Below are 20,560 nucleotides of genomic sequence, written 5' to 3'. Positions count from 1 at the left end.
ACTTTTTGTAATCATTGTACCCTTCAGCAGGTACTCCTAGAATTTCTCCGAATTCCTTATCGTCAAAGCTCACAGTCACCCCTTTTACTCGCAGGAATTAATGTTCCATTAGGATCATTTGCCTTGCCACCATATGTTTGGTGTTCTGACCACACTGTAGCCTCTAATACTTCCATATGAACATCTTCAACTTGATCACCACCTGAAAGCTCCGTTGGAACACCTTCAACATTAGCCAAAACCTCAATAGTTTCACCAGGGTTTACTGTTACATTGGCCTACTTCTTAGCTGAAGCTTCAATAGCTGATCCTCCAGTTGTTCTAGCTTCTTTTTGATAATCCTTTATCAACTCCAGTTGGTGGTATTGGTTTGTGATTATTAGAACATTGGCTACCATCAACCGTAGTCTCCAGGATACTAGGGTTTACTGTACCACTAGGGTTAATTGTGCCTACTAGTTGCTCCTGCATGTTCTCTTTCTTTTCTTTTCCTCTTGTAGTAATTGTTGTGCCTGATTGTGCCTCCATATCATCAAATTCATCACTCCATAAAGATCTCCCAGAGTTAACTTCAATATTTGCCTCATTCTTTCCAAAATCCTCATAAGTTTGAGATGGAACATGAAGCTCTCTAAGCTCCTCCTTACTCGTACCAAATCTCCTATGCACCCATTCAATGGTTGATTCCTTCTTGGTAGCCTCCTCAATCCTTGTATTAGTAGGATTAGGAAAACTTTCCTTTGCCGGATCTTGAACCCCATTCTTGTTTGTACTAACTCCCTAGTCGGTGTAGGATTCGACTTCTTCTCCTTATTTATCTCATCTTTCTCCCTATTTTCTACATTCAAGATAGCCTCTTTTTTAATCCGTTTGGCTTCTTCTTCTCCTTGTTTTATTAATGCAGTATTATTACTCATATTCTCCTTAGGATTTAAACTGGAATTTGGTGGCTTCACTCCTGTTTTGTTCCTCAGCTCCTTGGTGGACTAGGCTTCTTTACCATCAGTGATCATCAGCGTTTCCATTTCCTCTTCATGCACATTTAACACATCAAACGAGTTCATAGTAACCAGAGCATCTTCCTTGTTCTTCTCCTTGCCCTTGTCACCTTCTTTATCATTTGCACTATCAATAATATGGCCTCTTTTATCTCTTTGATATTTATTTTGTCTCCTTTGCATCCATTCTTGTCTTGCATTATTAGGAATAGGTTTTCCTAACACCTTACCACTCGATAACACCTTAGTAGTAGTAGCAGCAGCAATTCCCAGAATGTCCTTTCCTTTACTTAGCTTTGATCATCAAGAACTTCCTCAAAATTCTTGTGTAACTTAGGATGAATTTCCCAACAATCATATTTATCGTGTCCTTTCTTTTTACAAGTATTACAATATTTTGGCATATAATCATACTCTGTTTTGATCCACTTTGATTCTTTAGGCCCAGAATCATCTTCTTCCTCAACAACTCTAGTTCTTTGAGGGAACTTAGCTAACAAATTAACTTCAACCTTCACCTTTGCAGAACTAGGCCTAGTACCATTTTGACTAGCTAGGTCAACATGTAAAAGCTTCCCTACAGCACTAGCCAAAGAAAATACAAACTCCTTACCAAAGAAATTAGGAGGCAATTTTGGAAAACTAATCCACGCAATGGCAATTGGAGTTTCTTCTTCAGGCTTCCACCATGGATTCCATTTTATGCACCTCATTTGCCACATCTCCCCTTGAGCTTTTAAGTAGAATGCAGGCTTTCAAAGCAGGTGGACATGATCTTCTAGCAATGAAAACCTAATCAAAACATGGTTGTCTTCAATAAGGCCAATTGTGCACGCACCTTTTAGTTCACATTGGATTGGGGTCACCTTGTAAAGTTCATTGATAACTGGCTTGCCATATGAAAATTTGCCAAGCACTCCAGACTCAATCCCTGTTGTATAATGGATTTCTTCATTTTAGACTTCTTCCACTTAATAATTGGTTCACCATGTAAATACTCGACAGCATTTAGAGGGACGATGGGTAGGGTTTGCATGGGAGCACTTAATGTCTTTGGTCGTAGTAATTGAGCGTACTTTGGAGGTGGATTAGGGTTTGTAATGAATGTTTTGGGACTGTGGGGGTGAAGAAGACGAATGACCAACCTCAGGAGAAGGCTGGCCAGTGACCGGCGAGGCCATGAGAGGAGCTACGAAGCTAATCACCTCAAAATCGCCCAGAAATTGCCACAGCTTCTCTCTGTAGGACAATCAATTGGATCCTATACGGGTTTTAACTGTGGTATTTGATTGTTATTGAAAAGGGGATTTTTGTTTTTTACTAAAATTTGAAAAATGTAATCAGTTTTTACTATAAGTTTTGAAATATCTGTCAAATATTGTTTTCTTAAACAACAACCACGTGGATTGCAGTGATTGGGGTAGTTAACTATAAAACGAGCATTGAGCAGGTCTAAAGGGCCATCATTCAAAACAGGAAATAGGTCTGAATTGAAACCTTTACATCTTTCCACTATTTTGTTCTGTTTCTGTCAAAGTAATTCGATCCAAAGAAGATGCCAACTGGAACGCTTGAAGTTATTCTTGGAAATGCCAAAGGCCTTGAAGACCAAAATTGGCTCAGTATGATTCCTCATACACGCCATTTTTTCATTCTATTTATCCTGTTTGAGCATTTCATCTAAGATGATTCAATGCAGATTTTTTTACACAATAAAAAATTTGGAAGAGAAAACGAACTGTTGTTCTCCTTCACCTTTGGCCACCCAAAGGATTCTTGTTTAGATCTTAATTTTATATATGCAAATATATAATTTATATATGTACGTATATATGATATACCTGCATGTATATAATAAATCACATCAACAGATCGCTAATAGCAACTTCAACAACAACAACATACCTAGTGTAATTCCGCAAGTGGGGTCAAAGAAAGCATAGTAGAGTAGTGTATACGCAGACCTTTCCCCTACCTTATGAAAGTGGAGAGGTTGTTTCAAATAGACCCTCGGCTCAAAGAAAGCATGGTTACAGCTACTTTAATTATCATGTCCTTTACAGCAGGAAGCCTATATTTATCCATGCAACTTTGATTTGTCCTTTAATTTAGTAGGCATATGCATTTGCTCCTCGTTCTTTATTTTCTAGGTTACTAATCCTTCAATCTCTTAGTTAAATGAATTTGATTGATTTTTCGAATTTCAACAGCTAGTATGAATCCTTATGTTGTCATCACCTGCCGGACTCAAGAGAAGGAAAGTAGTGTTGCATCAGGTGTGTTATTGATTACTATAATAAAAACTTGAATGTTACATATCTCTATGGTATATTCAGATTGAATATTATCCAATTTATTAACATAGAACAAATATCTCAATATTAATTGGCTACAGGTGAAGGATCTGAACCTGAATGGAATGAGACTTTCCTTTTCACCATCAGTCAGGGTGTCGAAGAGATCACCCTCAGGATTATGGATAAAGATACATTCAGTTCGGATGATTTTGTTGGAGAAGCAACGTTAATAATCTTTCTTATTCGTTATCCTCTTATATGAACATTATTTTTTTGACATTAATGATATATATCTAATTGTAAATTTTTTTGGTCTATATTTTGTGGTTTTGTTAATTGAAACAGAATTTCCTTACATGAAGTGTTTCGTGAACGGGAAGTGCCAACACGCTCTTACAATGTTATCCAAGATGAAGAATATTGCGGAGAGCTAAAACTTGGCCTTACTTTCACTGCTGAGGTAAGAATATTATGTAACAAGAGTTTAACTTATATATATCATAGTGTACTATCGCCTATCGGACTATCGAAAAAATATCTACAAATAATTCGTCATAAAAAGTAAGATTGTAATTTTGAAAATAAGATAGGTTATTTGCTACAACATCATAAAAAGTAAAATTGTAATTTTAAAAATAAGATGTCTTATTTTCTACAACAGGTAAAGGCAATCAATAGTGTAATTTCTTTAACTATCAATGAATTTAAGTTAAACTCATATGACAAAAACAATCTTGAGTATGATTACACAAGGAGTTTAACTTCTATTTACCAAAAGTGAAAAATAAAATTTACTATTCGATCACCTAAAAGATAACTACAAATATGAGTCTATATATAGTAAGTGTGATCTGCAAAATAAGACAAGTAATCTGTTATAACGAGATAATATATACTCCCTCCGTTTCAATTTATGTGAACTCATTTGACTGGGCACGGAGTTTAAGAAAAGAGAGAAGACTTTTGAACTTGTGGTGTAAAATGAGGCACCTATATTTTGTGTGGCTATAAATCATTGCATAAAAGTAAATTGTATCCAAATAAGGAAAGAGGTCATTCTTTTTGGCATGGACCAAAAAGGAAATAGGTTGACATAAATTGAAACGGAGGAAGTAGTAATTAATTGTGTAAAAATTCTTACACTATCAGTGCATTTAAGCTTTTAAAAAAAAAAAGCTAAAAAATACTTTCTTCACTTGCAGTTGGGTTCTGAAAGAGGATGTGATGAAGAAGGCTATGGTGGACGTAGACAATCACGCGATGACTACAGGGGAAGTGATGAAGATAATAATGGAGGACGTAGAAAATCGCGCGACGACTTCAGTGGAAGTGATGAAGATAATCATAGTGGACGTAGAAAATCGCGCGACAACTACAATGGAAGTGATGAAGATAATCATAGTGGACGTAGAAAATCACGCAATGATTACAGTGGAAGTGATGACGATAATCATGGTGGACGTCGAAAATCGCGCGAAGACTACAGCAGAAGTAATGAAGATAACTATGGTGGATATAGAGAATCACGCGATGACTACTAATCCCGGGAGTTGAGTTTATTTAGTGCACGTGTGGTTACAGGAAATAATCCTAGTGATAATAAACGCTGCATCAATTGTTTGTAGTTTGTTACATTCCTCAACCTTCTTTTTGTCTATATCAACATGAGGTGTTGTCAATGGCTTGGTTTTCTTAGCCTTGTCATCACTCTTCCAAGTAAATAGGCTTGTTGTCTTTCTAGGTTTCTTTAGGAATGGAAACGGGACAGGGCAAAGTGCACGGGTAGGGGAGTTAAGTCTTCCCCTACTAAGGTTTGGCCATGCCATGCCCCATTTAACTCACTGCTCTATTTAGATCCAATCCTGTCCTACCTCGTTTAACACTGCTCTGTCTTGCCCATTTAGCTCCTCATTTATGTGTTCTTTATTTTTGTTCCACGTGAAAGATGAAGAAGTATATTGGTTCTTTGCCCTGAGTTGCCTCTCAAATTTTATGGTCAAATGGAGCAAGATCTCCCATGTTGTCATAGGGGTATAACTCTACCATATTGGCCATTGCCAATATATGTGCAAATTATATTGTAATTATTAGATTATTCTAAATGAAATTCCTCATGGAATAGAGATACTGGTATTTGCGAAAGAGCCATTGATCATATCATGTTTGCCATATATAATTCATTCTTACTGATGCCTTTAAATTTCAAAATTATATAAAAAGGAAAAATCGTTGTGGCCACAATGAGCGTGGCCAAAATGGGGACAATTAAGATATTTCATCTGAGCTTCGACGGCATTATGGACACTTAACTATTTTTTGTGTACCCGTTATACCCTTTTCTATAATTGCTAGAGTGTCACGACCCATATATCCACCTAGTCGTGATGACACCTAACCTAGTGCTAGGTAAGCCTAACATAGAATAACGTAACTCAAGTGAAAGATCAATAATACCAAGAATAAAATAACTGAATTCTGTACAAGTTTCCAAGGACTGGTAGTACAAGTCACGAGCGACTACGAATAAGATTATAATTTCAGTTTGAGGAAAGATACATCATTTGTTTTAAATTTATATAAACAGAAATATAAATCCTAAACTACCGCGAACAAATGGTAGCTTGTATCTGGAGTGCCGATACGTCTTCAATGCTTGGCCCACGAACTCTATATAGTTGTACCTCGCTGAATATCTGCACGTAAAGTCCAGAAGTGTAGTATGAGTACAATCGACCTCATGTACTCAGTAAGCATCTTAACTAACTTCGGTGAAATAGTGGCGAGATTTTTTACTCAGAAGATACTAATATAATGTGTTCAGTTAGATTTGCAATAGAATTGATACTAGAAATAATAGCGAAGAGTACAAGAATAAATATGCAAAGCAATGAATGATTACTAAAAGAAATCATGGTCAGTTTTCTCAATATCATAACACATCCTTTTCTTAAAGCGATAACCACCAAATAACATAGTAAATCCACGATTCTTCATAGTATGAGGAATGCGTTCAAGGTATCAAGTCAAATGACATGGCAACACTTTTCGTGCATTTATCTCGTCCTTACCAAATATATGAATGTATCTCAAATCAATTGGCACGATAACACTCTTCATACATTTATCACATCCTCACCAAGCATATGTGTAACAGTACCAACCATTGATAAGGAATGCCAATAACAGTAACAGCAAAGTGAAAAATACAATATAAAACAAGGCAGAGTATACGGATAACGGTAATAGGCAGGGTGGGAAGCACAAAAGTAATCATAGCAATCAAAACAAGAGAATATAAATTTCATTGTCTAGCAATTAGAAGGTTTAGATGGAGCATAACAAACAAGGAAAGGCATAGGTGTAAATATAACAAACAAGACGAAAATCATAATTGTGACCAGATAAACAGTTAAGGTAGGAGGCAAAGACATGACAACAACAACAAGAAGAAGAAGCACATAGAAAGCATAGGTGCAGCAATGACAACTTGGAATGAAGGTATAAATTAATATGCAATGGTACGGTATCATCCTTTATACTTTACTTTCTCCCTCACATGATAATATATATATGCAATAGCACGACATCAATGTTCAAGCTTTACACTTTTTCTCACATGATAATGTATAACAATGGCACGGCATTATCCTTCGTGCATAATAATGTATATGAAATGGCACGGCATCATCGTTCGTGCTTTACATTCTTCCTCACTAATAATGTATATGCAATGGCACAGCATGACCTTTCGTGCTTTACACTCTTTCTCATATGACAATGTTTATGCAATGGCACGGCATCACGCTTCATGCTTTACACTCTTCCTCACCAAGTACATGTATATCAATGACAGGCAACGTAGGAAGCATGGATAGCATCAAGAAGAGTGGTTAAGCAAATACACCACGTGAACATCAATCACAGCTCTCGAACTAATAAACAATTCAACAAACCTCAAGAATCCTATTGTTTAAATATCTCGACAAAGCTCAAACATATTTTTCAACATAGTATGGAACCCACGTACTTTAGAATTATGGTCATAGACATGTATTTTGTGATTAGGTATAGTGATGACCAAATTTAATACATCAACAGTTTCACAAAGAGGCCATCAAATTTAATCTAGTTATGACAATCTGAATCATGGTTTATAGAATTGAAATTCATATTCATATTATTATAGAAGTCAAGTTAAACATGAGGCAAGAAAATAACATAGTCCTACAAGGCACAAAGAATCCTATAATCTACCCAATCATGGATAATCCTAGAACATGCATATACGCTCGTCACCTCGCATATACACCACCCCCGCATATAGAAAATAATATCATTTTATTCGAAAAAATTCCTCCAACAAAGCTAGGGAAGACACTTATCACAAGTAAGCTAAATTAACACTCTAAGAAGCCCTTCCCGCGTAAATCAACCTCTGTATGACTCGAATCTAGCCAAAATAACTTAACATCATAAACAAAAGCCATAGCAAACTATTCTGAATAATAAAGTTTCGATCTTTGACTAAAATAGAAAAGTTAACCCAAAAGGTCAACCTCGAACTCGCAGTCTGGAACCCGATAAAACTCATAAATTCCGAACACCCATTCCAATACGAGTCCAAACATATGTGTTTCATCCAAATCCGATCTCAGATCAACCCTCAAATCATCAATTTATATTTTAGAAATATTTTTATTAAAATCTCTAATTTCTTTAATTTGATTCATCAAACAATCACTAAATTCAAGGTTGGAATTATGAAATATAAACAAATCCGAGTCAAAAATATTCACCCCAATCTACATTGTAAAAATACCCTCCAAAATCTCTCAAATCCGAACTCCAAAACCTTGTGAGAAAAAGTTGCTAAATTCCAGAACAAGTAAAAAATACAGCAGTTGTTCCAGTTCGAATCAAATCCTAGATGACCCTAAAAATCAAATTTAATAAGCCCAATATAATCCTTGTGAGATTACATCCAAGATAGACTTTTGAATCACCCAATTTGGCTTTATAACGAGGAATATATGATGTTTTGAAGTTTTAAAGGAAGTATAAAAATTTCAGGGACATAAATAGTATTTTCGTAATTATTCACACCAGAAAATCAGTAATAAAAAAAATCTTCGTTTTAGCACCCAAAACTCATTCGGAACCTCTCACACACAAACCATATATACATTTCGATAATAAAACATGCTACAAACGTGCTCGCACACTCGAAATACTGAAAAGAGGTCATCTTGACCCGATATTAACCATGGTCAAACTCCAAATCCTTAACTTAACTAGTCTCTCAACCAATGATCCAAAACATACCGAGCCCCTCGAGACCCCATCCAATCATACCGACATATACAAATTCATTATCAAAACTTATCTGAATCCTCAAAACATTGACGGGAACATCACAACAAAGAATCGAGGTTCCAATCGAATCGAATTGCTCTTAGGTTGTTAAATATTTATTCCTTCAAAAGAGTGTTTGAATAAAACTTACACACTTCGGATTACAATTTGTGACGACCCAAAGAGTCATCACCTGTTTCGTATCATTATGTGCTTCCTAGGCCTAAAAAACCTCATTTAGAGTCGCCTCAATTTGGTGCGCAGTCCGGGCGCGTAGCCAGAAAGCTTAAATATGAAATTTTGTGAAAAATGCTAAGTTTTGAGTTTAAAATGAATAAATTTGACTTTGGTCAACATTTTGGGTAAATGGACCCGGACCCGTATCTTGATGATCCCGGAGGTCCATAGGAAAATATTGGACTCGAGAATATGCCCGGAATCGAATTCCGAGGTCCCGAGCCCGAGAAATGAATTTTTAAAGGAAATTGTTTTTCTAAAATTGTTAAGGAAAATTGAAATGAAATTTGATTAGAACGTGTTGGTATCGGGCCAGTATTTTGGTTCTGGTGCCCGATACATGTTTTATATATGATTTAAGATGTTTCTGTAAAGATTGGTAAAAATCGGACGTCGTTTGACGTGTTTCGGACTTGAAATCCTAAATTTGAAACTTGATGAAATATTTGGAAAAATTCTTGATTTTGAGGTTTAATTCATTATTTTTAAGGTTATTTAGGCGATTTGATCGCACTAATAGGTTCGTATGATGATGTTGAGTTAGTGCATGTGTTTGATTAGGAGCCCCGAGGGATCGGGAGTGTTTCGAAGTGGTTTTAGACTTATGAAAGTTGCAGGTTTCCAGTTCTGGTATGGTCTTCTTCCCGTTCGCAGGAGAACCCTCGCGAACGCGGTGAGTAAATTTGCTGGAGGAAATTCCCTTCTACACGAACGCGTAGACCAGGTCGCGAATGCGATGCAGCTGGGGGCTAGACTTTCGCGAACGCGTTCCTGGCTATGCGAACGCAAAGGCCAAGTGCTTGGACAGGGGGAATGGGTAGAACACCTTACGCGAATGCAAGGGCTCGAGGAGCTACAGCTTCGCGAACACGAGCCCCTATCCGCGAATGCGAAGGCCAAAAAGCCTGACCCTTCGCAAACGCGAGAGGTCTATCGCGAACGCGTAGAGTCATTTTGCCGAGTTATTTTAAAGTTCCAAAACAGAACCACAAACGGGATTTCATAACATTTTCATAAACCCTTTCTTCTCCAAAGCTCCTAGGCAATTTTTGAAGCATTTCTTCACCAAAGTTTCTTGGGTAAGCATTCTTTAACTCGTTTTCTTCATTTTTCATCAATATCTATTGAAATTCTAGGCCTAAAACATGTAATTAAGGGTAGAAATTAGGGAATTGGGTAGAGCTAGGGTTTTTTGATTTTTCTTGATTTAGACCTCATTTTGGGGTCGAATTTGAAAACAAATTATATATTCGGGCTCGTGGGCGAATGGGTGATCGGGTTTTGGTCTGAACCTCATATTTTGACCAAGCAAACCCGGGGTCGATTTTTGGGATTTTGGAAAGAATGATTGGAAAGTTATAATTGAACATTGGAATTGGATTCTTTAGCACTTATTGATGATATTGAGTCAGTTATGTATAGATTCAATCAATTTGGAGACAAATTCGAGAGGAAAAACGGTGTTCGAGGCTTGAATTGGCCGTGGAAGTTTGAGGTAAGTGTTCGGTCTAACCTCAGCTTGAGGAATTAGGAGTTAAGTCCTATGTGCTACTTGCTTCTTGTTGAGTGCGACGTATAGGCATGGTGACGAGTATCTGTCGAGCATGACCGTGAGTCTTAAATTTGAACATTGTTATGCTCTTAGATGGAACTTCGGATGCTTTAATTAATGATCTCCTATATTGAGTAAAGATTGATTTTATCCTCGTAGATCTTAGTTATGATTGAGTATTGTCATTAATTGAGCTGAGAACAAAATAGTTAGGATTTGGTTATAGTTGATTCTCCCTTGCCGGGATGACTGTTTCGATATTATTGTTCCCTTGCCAGGAAGTTATTATATTATTTTTGTTCCCTTGCCGGGATTTCTTGTAATTTTGTGATGACTTGTAAATGGGAGTAGGTGGTACGCCTACCACAAGATATAATGAAATGGGAGCGGGTGTTACGCCTACTACAAGATATAATGAAATGGGAGAGGGTGGTACGCCTACCACAAGATATAATGAAGTGGGAGCGGGTGGTACACCTACCACATGATATGATGAAATGGGATCGGGTGGTACGCCTACCACAAGATCAATGAAATGGGAGCAGGTGGTACGCCTACCACGAGATATAATAAAATGGGAGCGGGTGATACGCCTACCACGAGATATAATGAAATGGGAGCGGGTGGTACACCTACGACAAGATATAATAAAATGGGAGCGGGTGGTACGCCTACCACAAGATATGAGAAATGGGATCGGGTTGCACGCCTGCAACAAGCTAAAACTGAAAGTGAAAGTTGCCTTATTTCTTTTATCCATGTTAGAAGTTAAGTTGTAGTTTCCTTATTATTCTTTGATATTCTGTTTTATATGCTTACCCCGAAGCATGTTCCCCTTCCCTAGCTTTGATTGCTTATTACCTGTTTACTTTTTCCTCCATATATTATATAACTGCACAGGTTTATCTGGAGTTTGGTATTAGCCTCGTCACTACCTCACTGGGGTTAGGCCAGACATTTACATCACATAGGGTCGGTTGTGCTGATACTACACTCTGTACTCTGTGCAGATACCAGAGTAGCTATTGATCAGTAGCAGTATCTCGGGAGCCAACCTTTAGTCCACCGAGACACCGAGGTAGCCTTGCAGGCGTCTACAAGCCCGGCATCTCCTTTATCTTATTTCATATTCTGTTATCTCTTGTATTCGAGACAAACAGTGCTATATTTCTTTCAAATGGTTGTATTTAGTACTCTTAGTAGTCCGTGGATGTTGTGACACCGGTTTCTGGTTAGAGGCACGTGATGGTCTTTGAGACATTTTTGTTTTCTATTTATTTAAGGCTTCTGCTAAATTTCATATTCCGCTGTTATTTAACGGTTTATTTCCTTGTTATTATAATTGGTAAGAAGCTTTAAAATAAAGGAGTTAATGATTTCTATGTTCATGGCTTGCCTAGCTTCTACGAGTAGGCGTCATCACGACTCCCGAGGTGGGAAATCCGGGTCGTGACAAGTTGGTATCAGAGTTTTAGGTTACATAGGTCTCACAATTCACGGACAAGCTCAGTAGAGTCTGAGGGATCAGTATGGAGACGTCTATATTTATCCCCCAGAGGCTACAGAGTTAGGAAAATTTCACATTTGTTCTTTCTTGTTGTGCGGTTTTGTTTCTCAATACTGATTGCCTTCCTACTTTGTTCTTTCACAGATGGAGAGAACACGAGCTTCCCCATCTATCGCTCAGCAGCCCGAGTGCCCAGCAGCAACTCGTACGAGGGGCAGATAGCGAGGCCGAGGCCGTACTAGAGGCCGAGGTAGGGGCAGAGCTCAGCCCCGAGCAGCAGCACCAGTGGCGGAGCCTCAGGTTGATTTTGACGAGGAAGTTCCGGTCTCAGCGGTTCCTGTGGGCCCATATCAGGTCCCAGAAGGGTTTATTGCTACCCCTTTTCTTTAGGATGCTCTGGTCCGCTTAGTGGGCCTTATGGAGAGTGTCACCCGAGCAGGTTTGCTTCCTGTAGCACCAGTCATCTCTCAGGCTGGAGGAGGGGCTCAGACTCCTGCTACTCGCACTCCGGAGCAGGTGGCTCCTCAGATTCAGACTCTAATGGGTCAGCTAGTTGGGGCAGTCCAGCCGGGTGTAGCAGCTCAGAATGGAAATGGAGCAGCCATGTCTGCCGATACTTTGTGGAGGCTGGATAGGTTCACCAAGCTCTTCACTACTACTTTCAGTGGTGCTTCTTCTGAGGATCCCCAGGATTTTCTATACAATTGCCACGAGGTTCTCAGGAACATGGGTATTGTTGAGACCAATGGGGTTGATTTTGCTACATTTCGCTTGTCTGGATCCGCCAAGACTTGGTGGAGGGATTATTGCTTAGCTAGACTAGTCGGTTCGCCATCTTTGACTTGGAAGCAGTTCACAACGTTGTTTTTGGAGAAATTTCTCCTCGTGACTCATAGAGAGGCCTATCGGAGGTAGTTTGAGTGCCTCTAGTAGGGTTCCATGACTCTTACCTAGTATGAGACCAAGTTCATTGACTTAGCTCGCCATGTTCTTATCATACTTCCTACCGAAAGAGAGAGAGGGTGAGGAGGTTTATTGATGGCCTGATTCAGCCGATTCATCTTCAGATGGCTAGGGAGACTGGTAGTGAGATCACCTTTCAGGAGGCGGCCAATGTGGCCCGTAGAGTTGAGATGGTTCTGTCGCAGGGAGGTGGTCATGGGTCAGATAAGAGGCCTTTCCATTCAGGCAGATTCAGTGGTACCTCGTCTGGAGGTAGAGATTCATATGGTAGAGGCCATCCTCCTAGGCTCTTTCAGTCAGCTCTTCAGGTTTCTCATGGTGTTTCAGGTAGCCGTGGTCCTCCGATATAGTATTCTGATCAGTAGTCCTTCAGTGCACCACCGCTACAGAGTTTCCAGGGTCATCAGCCCCAGCAGCCGAGGGCTTGTTTTACTTGTGGCAACACGAGGCACATTGCTATGTATTGCCCTCGAGCTTCGAGTAGTTCTTAGCATCAAGGTTCTCGTGCTATGGTACAGGCATCAGGTGTTCCACAGCCCGCCCAGCCAGCTAGAGGTGGGGGTAGATGTGCTAGAGGTGGAGGTAGAGGTCCAAGAGGTGGAGCTCAGGCCGCCAGAGGTGGAGGCCAGCCAACAGCAGGCCGTCCTAGAGAGGTAGCCCAGGGTAGTGGGGCCCAGCCCCGATGTTACGCCCTTCCAGCTAGGCCCGAGGTTGAGGCTTCAAATGCAGTCATTACAGGTATTATTCTTGTTTGTGATAGAGATGCTTCGGTGCTATTTGATTGAGGGTCTACGTACTCGTATGTGTCGTCTTATTTTGCACCGTATCTGATCATGCCTAGTGATTCATTGAGTGATCCTATTTATGTGTCTACACTGATAGGTGATTCTATTGTGGTTGATCGAGTCCATCATTCTTGTATTGTGGTGATTGGGGGTCTTGAGACTCGTGTAGATTTGTTGCTTTTAGACATGGTTAATTTCGATGTTATATTGGGGATGGACTGGTTATCACCTTACCACGCAATCTTGGATTGCCACGCTAAGACTGTGACCTTAGCTTTACCGGGTATACCTCGTTTAGAGTGGAGAGAGATTCTTGGTCATTCTACTTGCAGTGTTATCTCGTATATGAAGGCTCGGCATATGGTTGAGAAGGGGTGTTTGATCTATTTGGCGTATGTTTGCGATTCTAGTGTTGAGATTCCCTCTATTGATTCTGTGCATATTGTTTGCGAGTTTCTTGAGGTATTCCCTTCAGACCTGCCGGGGATGCCACCCGACAGGGATATTGACTTCTACATTGATTTGGCTCCGGGCACTCAGCCCATTTTTATCCCGTCGTATCGTATGGCCCCGCCAGAGTTGAAAGGGTTGAAGGAGCAGTTGCAAGACTTGCTTGAGAAGGGTTTCATTAGACCCAGTGTTTCGCCGTGGGGTGCGCCCGTGTTGTTTGTTAAGAAAAAGGATGGGTCAATGAGAATGTGTATCGATTACCGGCAATTGAACAAGGTTACAATCAAGAATAAGTATCCATTGCCAAGGATTGATGATTTATTCGATCATCCTCAGGCTGCCAAGATATTTTCAAATATAGACTTGAGATCTGGCTACCATCAATTGAGGATTAGGGCCTCCGATGTCCCTAAGATAGCTTTTTGAACTCGGTACGGGCATTATGAGTTCTTCCTTATGTCGTTCGGGTTGACAAATGCCCTAGCAGCCTTTATAGATTTGATGAACCGAGTGTTCAGGCCTTATTTTGACTCATTTGTGATCGTCTTAATTGATGATATTTTGATATATTCCCGTATCCAGAAGGAGCAGGAGCAGCATCTCAAAGTGATTCTTCAGACTCTGAAGGATAGTCAGTTATATGCTAAGTTCTCAAAGTGTGAGTTCTGGTTGAGTTCAGTTTCATTCCTGGGTCATGTTGTGTCAGCAGAGGGTATTCAGGTTGACCCGGAGAATATTGAGGCAGTCAAGAATTGGCCTAGACCAGCATCAGCTACAGATATTCGGAGTTTCTTGGGTTTGGCAGGCTACTATCGTCAGTTCGTGGAGGGGTTTTCATCTATTGCAGCCCCAATGACCAGGTTGACCCAGAAGGGTGCCTAGTTCAGATGGTCGGACGAGTGTGAGGCGAGCTTTCAGAAGCTCAAGACAGCTCTGACTACGACACCGGTGTTAGTTTTGCCCACAGGTTCAGGGCCTTACAGTCTATTGTGATGCTTCCCGTATTGGGCTTGGTGCAGTGTTGATGCAGGATGGCAAGGTCATTGCCTATGCTTCGAGGCAGTTGAAGATTCATGAGAAGAACTATCTGGTGCATGATTTGGAGTTGGCAGCCATTGTTCACACATTGAAGATTTGAAGGCACTATCTGTATGGCGTGGCGTGTGAGGTGTTCACGGATCATAAGAGTCTTCAGTATTTGTTCAAGCAAAAGGAGTTGAATTTGAGGCAGAGAAAGTGGTTGGAGTTGTTGAAAGATTATGACATCACTATCTTATATCACCCGGGAAAGGCCAATGTGGTGGCCGATGCCTTGAGTAGGAAGTCAGCCAGTATGGGTAGTCTTGCCTATATTCCAGTCGGTAAGAGACCTCTTGCCTTGAATGTTCAGGCTTTGGCTAATCGGTTTGTGAGGTTGGATATTTCTGAGCCTAGTCATGTATTAGCTTTCACGGTCGCTCGTTTTTATTTATTGGAGCGTATCCGTGATCGGCAGTATGATGATCCTCATTTGTGTGTCCTTAGAGACACGGTGCAACGTGGAGGTGCCAAGCAGGTTACCTTAGGTGATGATGGGGTTTTGAGATTGTAGGGCCGGGTTTGTATGCCTAATGTGGATGGGCTTCGAGAGTTGATTTTAGAGGAGGCCCATAGCTCCACGTACTCTATTCATCCGGGCGTCGCGAAGATATATCAGGATTTACGACAGCATTATTGGTGGCGTAGAATGAAGAAGGATATTGTGGCATATGTGGCACGGTGTTCGAATTGTCAGCAGGTTAAGTACGAGCATCAGAGGCCTGGTGGTTTATTTTAGAGGATTGACCTTCCCGAGTGGAAGTGGGAGAGGATCACTATGTACTTCGTTACTGGACTTCCGCTGACTCGGAAGAAGTTCGACGTAGTTTGGGTTATTGTTGATAGGCTGACCAAGTCAGCACATTTCATTCCTGTTGCAGTATCCTATTCGTCCGAGAGGTTAGCGGAGATCTATATCCGAGAGATTGTTCGTCTTCATGGTGTGCCGGTCTCTATCATTTCGTACCGAGATACGCAGTTCACCTCGCGTTTCTGGAGAGCAGTTCAACGAGAGTTAGGCACTCAGGTTGAGTTGAGTACAACATTTCATCCTTAGACGGATGGGCAGTCCGAGCGGACTATTCAGATATTGGAGGATATGCTCTGAGCTTGTGTTATTGATTTTGGAGGCTCGTGGGATCAGTTTTTTCCTTTAGCAGAGTTTGCCTATAACAACAGCTACCAGTCGAGCATCCAGATGGCTCCTTATGAGGCTTTATATGGTAGGCGGTGTTGATCTCCGGTTGGATGGTTTGAGCCGGGAGAGGCTCGGTTGTTGGGTACGGATCTGGTTCAGGAGGCCTTGGACAAGGTCAGGATCATTCAGGATAGACTGCATACAGCTCAGTCCAAGCAAAAGAGCTATGCAAACCGCAAGGTTCGAGATGTGGCTTTCATGGTTGGTGAGCGAGTATTGCTCTGAGTGTCGCCTATGAAGGGCGTGATGAGATTTGGGAAGAAGGGCAAGCTTAGCCCTAGGTTCATTGGCCCGTTTGAAAGTCTTGATCGAGTGGGAGAGGTAGCTTATAGACTTGCATTGCCGCCGAGCTTATCAGCCGTGCATCCAGTGTTTCATATGTCCATACTTTGGAGGTATCACGGTGATCCATCCCACGTGTTAGATTTCAGCACTTTCCAGTTGGACAAGGACTTGTCCTATGAGGAAGAGCCGGTAGCTATTCTAGACCGACAGGTTCGTCAGTTGAGATCCAAGAGTTTCCCTTCTATTCGTGTTCAGTGGAGAGGTTAGCCTCCTGAGGCATCGACCTGGGAGTCCGAATCCGACATGCGGAGCCGTTATCCTCACCTATTCTCCGACTCAGATACTTCCTTCTTCTGTCCGTTCGAGGACGAACAGTTGTTTTAGAGGTGGAGAATGTGACGACCCAAAGGGTCATCACCTATTTTCTTATCCATTTTGTGCTTCCAAGGCCTTGAAAACCTCATTTAGAGTCGCCTCGATTTGCTTACGCAGTCCAGGTGCGTAACCGGAAAGCTTAAATATGAAATTATGTGAAAAATACTAAGTTTTGAGTTTAAAATGAATAAATTTGACTTCGGTCAATATTTTTGGTAAATGGACCCAGGCCCGTAGCTTGACGATCCCGGAGGGTCCATAGGAAAATATGGGACTCGGGCATATGCCCGGAATCAAATTCCGAGGTCCCGAGCCCGAGAAATGAATTTTTAAAGGAAATTGTTTTTCTGAAATTGTTAAGGAAAATTGAAATGAAATTTGATTAGAACGTGTTGGTATCGGGCCCGTATTTTGGTTCCGGCGCCCGGTACAGGTCTTATATATGATTTAAGATGTTTCTATAAAGTTTGGTTAAAATCGGACGTCGTTTGTCGTGTTTCGGACTTGAAATCCTAAATTTGAAACTTGATGAAGTATTTAAAAAAATTCTTGATTTTGAGGTTTGATTCATTGTTTTTAAGGTTATTTAGGCGATTTGATCGCACTGATAGGTTCGTAGATATGTTGAGTTAGTGCATGTGTTTGGTTAGGAGCCTCGAGGGCTCGGGAGTATTTCGGAGTGGTTTTAGACTTATGAAAGTTGCAGGTTTCCAGTTCTGGTATGGTCTTCTTCGCGTTCGCGGGAGAACCCTCGCGAACGCGATGAGTAAATTTGCTAAAGGAAATTCCCTTCTACGCGAACGCGTAGACCAGGTCGCGAACGCGAGGCAGCGGGGGGCTAGACCTTCGCGAACGCATTCCTGGCTATGTGAACGCAAAGGCCAAGTGCCTGGGCAGGGGGAATGGGTTGAACACCTTACGCGAATGCGACCCCAAGGACGCGAACGTGAGGGCTCGAGGAGCTACAACTTCGCGAATGCGAGCCCCTATCCGCGAACGCGAAGGCCAAAAAGCCTGACCCATCGCGAACGCGAGAGGTCTATCGCGAATGCGTAGAGTCATTTTGCCGAGTTATTTTAAAGTTCCAAAAAAGAACCACAAACGGGACTTCATAACATTTTCATAAACCCTTTCTTCTCCAAAGCTCCTAGGCGATTTTTGAAGCATTTCTTCACCAAAGTTTCTTGGTTAAGCATTGTTTAACTCGTTTTCTTCATTTTCCATCAACATCTATTGAAATTCTAGGCCTAAAACATGGAATTAAGGGTAGAAATTAGGGAATTGGGTAGAGCTAGGGCTTTTTGATTTTTCTTGATTTAGACCTCGTTTTGGGGTCGAATTTGAAAATAAATTATATATTCGGGCTCGTGGGCGAATGGGTGATCGGGTTTTGGTCCGAACCTCGTGTTTTGACCAAGCGGACCCGGGGTCGATTTTTGGGATTTTGGAAAAAATGATTGGAAATGGATTGTTTAGCACTTATTGATGATATTGAGTCAATTATGTATAGATTCAATCAATTTGGAGACAAATTCGAGAGGAAAAACGGTGTTCGAGGCTTGAATTGGCCGTGGAAGTTTGAGGTAAGTGTTCGGTCTAACCTCAGCTTGAGGAATTAGGAGTTAAGTCCTATGTGCTACTTGCTTCTTGTTGAGTGCGACGTATAGGCATGGTGACGAGTATCTGTCGAGCATGACCGTGAGTCTTAAATTTGAACGTTGTTATGCTCTTAGATGGCACTTCGGATGCTTTAATTAATGATCTCCTATATTGAGTAAAGATTGATTTTATCCTCATAGATCTTAGTTATGATTGAGTATTGTCATTAATTGAGCTGAGAACAAAATGAGTTAGGATTTGGTTATAGCTGATTCTCCCTTGCCGGGATGACTGTTTCGATATTGTTGTTCCCTTGCCGGGAAGTTATTATATAATTTTTGTTCCCTTGCCGGGATTTCTTGTAATTTTGTGATGACCTGTAAATGGGAGCGGGTGGTACACCTACCACAAGATATAATAAAATGGGAGCGGATGGTACGCCTACCACAAGATATAATAAAATAGGAGCGGGTGGTACGCCTACCACAAGATATAGTGAAATGGGAGCGGGCACAAGATATGATGAAATGGGAGTTGGTGGTACGCCTACCACAAGATTAATGAAATGGGAGCGGGTGGTATGTCTACCACGAGATATAATGAAATGGGAGCGGGTGGTACGCCTACCACGAGATATAATGAAATGAGAGCGGGTGGTACGCCTACCATAAGATATAATGAAATGGAAGCGGGTGGTACACCTACCACAGATATGAGAAATGGGATCGGGTTGCACGCCTGCAACAAGCTGAAAGTGAAAGTTGCCTTATTTCTTTTATCCGTGTTTGAAGTTAAGTTGTAGTTTCCTTATTATTCTTTGATATTCTATTTTATCTGCTACCCCCGAAGCATGTTCCCCTTCCCCAGCTTTGATTGCTTATTACCTGTTTACTTTTTCCACCATATATTATGTAACTACACAGGTTTATCTGGAGTCTAGTCCTAACCTCGTCACTACCTCGCCGTGGTTAGGCCAGACATTTACCAGCACATGGGGTCAGTTGTGCTGATACTACACTCTGCACTCTGTGCAGATACCGTAGTAGCTTTTGATCAGCAGCAGTAGCTCGAGAGCCAGCCTTCAGTCCACCGAGACACCGAGGTAGCCTTGCACGCGTCTGCAGGCCCGGCGTCTCCTCTATCTTATTTCATATTCTGTTATCTCATGTATTCGAGACAAATAGTGCTATATTTCTTTCAAACGGTTGTATTTAGTACTGTTAGTAGTCCGTGGATGTTGTGACACCAGGTTCTGGTTAGAGGCACGTGATGGTCTTTGAGACATTTTTGTTTTCTATTTATTTAAGACTTCCGCTAAATTTCATATTCCGCTGTTATTTAACGGTTTACTTCCTTGTTATTATAAATGGCAAGAAGTTTTAAAATAAAGGAGTTAATAATTTCTAAGTTCATGGCTTGCCTAGCTTCTACGAGTAGGCGCCATCACGACTCCCGAGGGTGGGAAATCCAGGTCGTGACACATTTAAACTTTGCACACAAGTTTAATTCTACTGTATAGACCTATCCAAAGTCTCGGAACACCAATTAGAGTCCAATAATATCAAAGTCAATTCTTGGTCAAACTTATGAACTCTTAAGTTCTTCAAATTGTCAATTTTCGAGAATAGAGCCGAATTGTTCTAGAAACCTCCAAAACTAAATCCGAAGATATGTACTTGTACAAGTCATCATACAAACCTATAGGAACAATCAAAATTCGATTTCGAGTTCGTTTACCCAAATGTCAAATATTGGTAAACTCTTCCAACTTACAACTTCCAAATCGAGAGTCAATCTTCCAAATCAATCCCGAATCACTCAAAAACTAAAATCGACCATACACAGACGCAGACCTACATGGTGGCTTGAGGGGTCACGTGACCCC

General features: G+C 40.8%; 2 protein-coding genes across 2 annotated transcripts; one reads left to right on the top strand and one right to left on the bottom strand.

The window, feature by feature from the left end:
- Positions 1-1,288: 1,288 nt before the first annotated feature.
- On the bottom strand, positions 1,289-1,720 carry LOC138874996 (uncharacterized). The gene has a single exon (XM_070153799.1). It carries the CDS (start codon positions 1,718-1,720, stop codon positions 1,289-1,291), a length of 432 nt encoding a protein of 143 aa, XP_070009900.1.
- A 757-nt stretch (positions 1,721-2,477) lies between these two features.
- LOC104240509 (elicitor-responsive protein 3-like) lies at positions 2,478-5,437 on the top strand. Its single transcript, XM_009795371.2, has 5 exons — positions 2,478-2,620; positions 3,209-3,274; positions 3,394-3,520; positions 3,641-3,755; positions 4,498-5,437. The coding sequence occupies exons 1-5, from the start codon at positions 2,554-2,556 to the stop codon at positions 4,834-4,836; spliced, it is 714 nt and encodes a 237-aa protein (XP_009793673.1). The 5' UTR covers positions 2,478-2,553; the 3' UTR covers positions 4,837-5,437.
- The last annotated feature ends 15,123 nt before the right edge of the window (positions 5,438-20,560 follow it).

Source organism: Nicotiana sylvestris, chromosome 8 (genome assembly GCF_000393655.2).
Source record: "Nicotiana sylvestris chromosome 8, ASM39365v2, whole genome shotgun sequence".
In the NCBI taxonomy this organism is placed as follows: Eukaryota; Viridiplantae; Streptophyta; class Magnoliopsida; order Solanales; family Solanaceae; genus Nicotiana; species Nicotiana sylvestris.
This window is presented reverse-complemented; position numbering and strand designations above follow the sequence as displayed.

Coding starts and splice junctions, on each gene's coding strand:
- LOC138874996 (XM_070153799.1), bottom strand. CDS start 1,720: ATGTGGCAAATGAGGTGCATAAAATGGAATCCATGGTGGAAGCCTGAA.
- LOC104240509 (XM_009795371.2), top strand. CDS start 2,554: ATGCCAACTGGAACGCTTGAAGTTATTCTTGGAAATGCCAAAGGCCTT. Junction 3,275..3,393: donor GGAAAGTAGTGTTGCATCAG/GTGTGTTATTGA, acceptor AATTGGCTACAG/GTGAAGGATCTGAACCTGAA. Junction 3,756..4,497: donor GCCTTACTTTCACTGCTGAG/GTAAGAATATTA, acceptor CTTCACTTGCAG/TTGGGTTCTGAAAGAGGATG.